The 6,000-nt window shown below is 43.0% G+C and overlaps 1 protein-coding gene across 1 annotated transcript in view; it reads left to right on the plus strand.

Annotated features, from left to right (window-relative positions):
* Positions 1 to 5,512, plus strand: part of LOC308706835 (uncharacterized protein) — a gene marked incomplete at its 5' end in the record, with an annotated part of 98,428 nt that extends 92,916 nt beyond the window's left edge. The window contains 2 exons of the mRNA XM_081392701.1: positions 1,686 to 4,896; positions 5,132 to 5,512. Coding sequence (XP_081248827.1) covers positions 1,686 to 4,873 — 3,188 coding nt within the window. The 3' untranslated portion in view covers positions 4,874 to 4,896; positions 5,132 to 5,512. The remainder of the gene's footprint in view (positions 1 to 1,685; positions 4,897 to 5,131) is intronic.
* Positions 5,513 to 6,000: the final 488 nt, after the last annotated feature.

Below are 6,000 nucleotides of genomic sequence, written 5' to 3' on the forward strand. Positions count from 1 at the left end.
GACCACAACTGTAGTGGCTACTACAACAACAGAAAGCACCACAGCAACAGAAAGTACTACAACAGAAAGCACAACTACAGGCACAACAACTCCTGAAAGTACCACATCTGAGACAACAACAGTAGAAAGCATCACACCTGAGACCACAACTGTGGTGGATACTACAACAACAGAAAGTACTACAACAGAAAGTACGACTACAGGCACAACAACTCCTGAAAGCACCACACCTGAGTCCACAATTGTAGTGGCTACTACAACAACAGAAGGTACGACTACAGGCACAACAACTCCTGAAAGTACCACAACTGAGACCACAACAGTAGAAAGCACCACACCTGAGACCTCAGCTGTAGTGGCTACTACAACAACAGAAAGTACAACAACAGAAAGTACGACTACAGGCACAACAACTCCTGAAAGTACCACAACTGAGACCACAACAGTAGAAAGCACCACACCTGTGACCACAACTGTAGTGGCTACTACAACAACAGAAAGTACTACAACAGAAAGTTTGACTGCAGGCACAACAACTCCTGAAAGTACCACAACTGAGACCACAACAGTAGAAAGCACCACACCTGAGACCACAGCTGTGGTGGCTACTACAACAACAGAAAGTACTACAACAGAAAGTACGACTACAGGCACAACAACTCCTGAAAGCACCACACCTGAGACCACAACTGTAGTGGCAACTACAACAACAGAAAGCACTACAACAGAAAGTACGACTACAGGCACAACAACTCCTGAAAGTACCACAACTGAGACCACAACAGTAGAAAGCACCACACCTGAGACCACAACTGTGCTGGCTACTACAACAACAACAGAAAGTACTACAACAGAAAGTACGACTACAGGCACAACAACTCCTGAAAGTACCAAAACTGAGACCACAACAGTAGAAAGCACCACACCTGAGACCACAACTGTGGTGGCTACTGCAACAACAGAAAGTATTACAACAGAAAGTACGACTACAGGCACAACAACTCCTGAAAGTACCACAACTGAGACCACAACACCAGGCATCACAACAACAGAAAGTACAACCACAGCCACAACAACTCCTGAAAGTACCACAACTGAGACCACAACAGTAGAAAGCACCACACCCGAGACCACAACTGTGGTGGCTACTACAACAACAGAAAGCACTACAACAGAAAGTACAACCACAGCCACAACATCTCCTGAAAGTACCACAACTGAGACCACAACAGTAGAAAGCACCACACCTGAGACCACAACTGTAGTGGCTACTACAACAACAGAAAGCACCACAACAACAGAAAGTACTACAACTGAAAGCACAACCACAGCCACAACAACTCCTGAAAGTACCACAACTGAGACCACAACACCGGGCATCACGACAACAGAAAGTACAACCACAGCCACAACAACTCCTGAAAGTACCACAACTGAGACCACAACAGTAGAAAGCACCACACCTGAGACCACAACTGTAGTGGCTACTACAACAACAGAAAGCACCACAGCGACAGAAAGTACTACAACAGAAAGTACAACCACAGCCACAACAACTCCTGAAAGTACCACAACTGAGACCACAACTCCGGACATCACAACAACAGAAAGTACAACCACAGCCACAACAACTCCTGAAAGTACAACAACTGAGACCACAACTGTAGTGGCTACTACAACAACAGAAAGCACCACAGCAACAGAAAGTACTACAACAGAAAGTACGACTACAGGCACAACAACTCCTGAAAGTACCACAACTGAGACCACAACACCGGACATCACAACAACAGAAAGTACAACCACAGCCACAACAACTCCTGAAAGTACAACAACTGAGACCACAACTGTAGTGGCTACTACAACAACAGAAAGCACCACAGCAACAGAAAGTACTACAACAGAAAGCACAACTACAGGCACAACAACTCCTGAAAGTACCAGATCTGAGACCACAACAGTAGAAAGCACCACACCTGAGACCACAACTGTGGTGGATACTACAACAACAGAAAGTACTACAACAGAAAGTACGACTACAGGCACAACAACTCCTGAAAGCACCACACCTGAGACCACAACTGTAGTGGCTACTACAACAACAGAAGGTACGACTACAGGCACAACAACTCCTGAAAGTACCACAACTGAGACCACAACAGTAGAAAGCACCACACCTGAGACCACAGCTGTAGTGGCTACTACAACAACAGAAAGTACAACAACAGAAAGTACGACTACAGGCACAACAACTCCTGAAAGTACCACAACTGAGACCACAACACCGGACATCACAACAACAGAAAGTACAACCACAGCCACAACAACTCCTGAAAGTACAACAACTGAGACCACAACTGTAGTGGCTTCTACAACAACAGAAAGCACCACAGCAACAGAAAGTACTACAACAGAAAGCACAACTACAGGCACAACAACTCCTGAAAGTACCACATCTGAGACCACAACAGTAGAAAGCACCACACCTGAGACCACAACTGTGGTGGATACTACAACAACAGAAAGTACTACAACAGAAAGTACGACTACAGGCACAACAACTCCTGAAAGCACCACACCTGAGACCACAACTGTAGTGGCTACTACAACAACAGAAGGTACGACTACAGGCACAACAACTCCTGAAAGTACCACAACTGAGACCACAACAGTAGAAAGCACCACACCTGAGACCACAGCTGTAGTGGCTACTACAACAACAGAAAGTACAACAACAGAAAGCACAACTACAGGCACAACAACTCCTGAAAGTACCACATCTGAGACCACAACAGTAGAAAGCACCACACCTGAGACCACAACTGTAGTGGCTACTACAACAACAGAAGGTACGACTACAGGCACAACAACTCCTGAAAGTACCACAACTGAGACCACAACAGTAGAAAGCACCACACCTGAGACCACAACTGTAGTGGCTACTACAACAACAGAAAGTACTACAACAGAAAGTTTGACTACAGGTACAACAACTCCTGAAAGTACCACAACTGAGACCACAACAGTAGAAAGCACCACACCTGAGACCACAGCTGTGGTGGCTACTACAACAACAGAAAGTACTACAACAGAAAGTACGACTACAGGCACAACAACTCCTGAAAGCACCACACCTGAGACCACAACTGTAGTGGCAACTACAACAACAGAAAGCACTACAACAGAAAGTACAACTATAGGCACAACAACTCCTGAAAGTACCACAACTGAGACCACAACAGTAGAAAGCACCACACCTGAGACCACAATTGTGCTGGCTACTACAACAACAACAGAAAGTACTACAACAGAAAGTACGACTACAGGCACAACAACTCCTGAAAGTACCACAACTGAGACCACAACAGTAGAAAGCACCACACCTGAGACCACAACTGATGTGGCTACTACAACAACAGAAAGTACTACAACAGAAAGTACGACTACAGGCACAACAACTCCTGAAAGTACCACAACTGAGACCACAACACCAGGCATCACAACAACAGAAAGTACAACCACAGCCACAACAACTCCTGAAAGTACCACAACTGAGACCACAACAGTAGAAAGCACCACACCTGAGACCACAACTGTGGTGGCTACTACAACAACAGAAAGCACTACAACAGAAAGTACGACTACAGGCACAACAACTCCTGAAAGTACCACAACTGAGACCACAACACCAGACATCACTACAACAGAAAGTACAACCACAGCCACAACATCTCCTGAAAGTACCACAACTGAGACCACAACAGTAGAAAGCACCACACCTGAGACCACAACTGTACTGGCTACTACAACAACAGAAAGCACTACAGCGACAGAAAGTACTACAACAGAAAGTACAACCACAGCCACAACAACTCCTGAAAGTACCACAACTGAGACCACAACTCCGGGCATCACAACAACAGAAAGTACGACTACAAGCACAACAACTCCTGAAAGTACCTCAACTGAGACCACAACAGTAGAAAGCACCACACCTGAGACCACAACTGTGTTGGCTACTACAACAACAGAAAGTACTACAACAGAAAGTACGACTACAGGCACAACAACTCCTGAAAGTACCACAACTGAGACCACAACACCAGGCATCACAACAACAGAAAGTACAACCACAGCCACAACAACTCCTGAAAGTACCACAACTGAGACCACAACACCAGGCATCACAACAACAGAAAGTACAACCACAGCCACAACAACTTCTGAAAGTACCACAACTGAGACCACAACACCAGGCATCACTACAACAGAAAGTACGACTACAAGCACAACAACTCCTGAAAGTACCACAAGTGAGACCACAATAGTAGAAAGCACCACACCTGAGACCACAACTGTGGTGGCTACTACAACAACAGAAAGTACTACAACAGAAAGTACGACTACAGGCACAACTACTCCAGAAAGTACCACAACTGAGACCACAACACCGGACATCACAACAACAGAAAGTACAACCACAGCCACAAGAACTCCTGAAAGTACCACAACTGAGACCACAACTGTAGTGGCTACTACAACAACAGAAAGCACCACAGCAACAGAAAGTACAACAACAGAAAGCACAACTACAGGCACAACAACTCCTGAAAGTACCACATCTGAGACCACAACAGTAGAAAGCACCACACCTGAGACCACAACTGTGGTGGCTACTACAACAACAGAAAGCACTACAACAGAAAGTACGACTACAGGCACAACAACTCCTGAAAGTACCTCAACTGGGACCACAACACTAGAAAGCACAACACCTGAGATCACAACTGATGGTACTACAGCAACAGAAAGCACCACAGCAACAGAAAGCACCACAACTGAGACCACAACACCGGCTCCCACATTACAATAAAGTACGACAACAGGCAATCCCAGGTAACACAACCACAATGCAATTGTACATTTCAAAGCTATAGTGACAAAGGCAACAGTGGCAAGGGAAATTTTCAAATTAGGAAAAAGCTGATATTTTACATATAATTTATGTAATTCAGCCAAATTGTGTTAAGCATAATACTGACAAACTGTTTTATGTAAATCGCTGTAATGCAGGTTTATTTTTTTTAAGCTAATAAATTGTTAATAGTATTTGATTGTCTTCTACTTGCAGGAAATGTAAGGGCCAGGGCCTTGATCATTTTGATTATTTCACTCCCGAGAGCCTACCATCTCCTATTTCCACAAACCATAACCTGTAGTTTAAATTATTATTATTATTATTATTATTTTTTTTTTGGTAATATTTATTGACCACATTACACTCAAAAAAAAAAAAAAAAAAAAAAAAGGATTTTAACTTATAAATTATTTTTATGTGTGAAGGAATTTATTTGTTGTGTCTAGTAATAATGGCTTTTTTATGGTCATAATCTTGACATGATTGTTTCAGAGTAATTTTAAAAATGTATTGTACAAATTTGCTTTATTTTTATAAAATTACTGCTTTTGCTGGGTAATAAATTATTTTTCACAGAGATGTTTTAATTCCTTGCACTGATCACAGATTTTGAGATTTTGTCTGCACAAGGTCTGAAATTATTTAATAAAAGTAATATCCAATACCAAGTAAAAGTAATTATTGCCAGAGAAAGTATAAAACGTATAAACAGTGATAACAGTAATACAGTGATAAAGAAATGAAAGCTTCTGTGATGTAGAATGATAGTGGTCCATATAATCTGCTCAACATTAAAGGTTAAAGAAGTATTGAAAATGTGGCCAGTAGTGAATATGACGGCTCAACTGTCAAAAATGATTGATTGACAGGTACCCCACCCCTTCCGGTGACAGGTACCCGCCCCTTTTGGCATAGGATCAAAGGGATCAACAGAGATCAACAGAGATCAAAGGGAGATCAAATGAGATCAAAGGGGTTTTGAAGTCTTTTTGACAGCTAGTTTTGACCTATTGACCCTCCTAGCCCTTGATCATGTAGTTATTGACAGTTAGTTTTGGGTTTTGATGCCTTTTGAAGCCTTT

This window comes from Scardinius erythrophthalmus, assembly GCF_964197995.2.
Source record: "Scardinius erythrophthalmus genome assembly, chromosome: 18".
Taxonomy (NCBI): Eukaryota; Metazoa; Chordata; class Actinopteri; order Cypriniformes; family Leuciscidae; genus Scardinius; species Scardinius erythrophthalmus.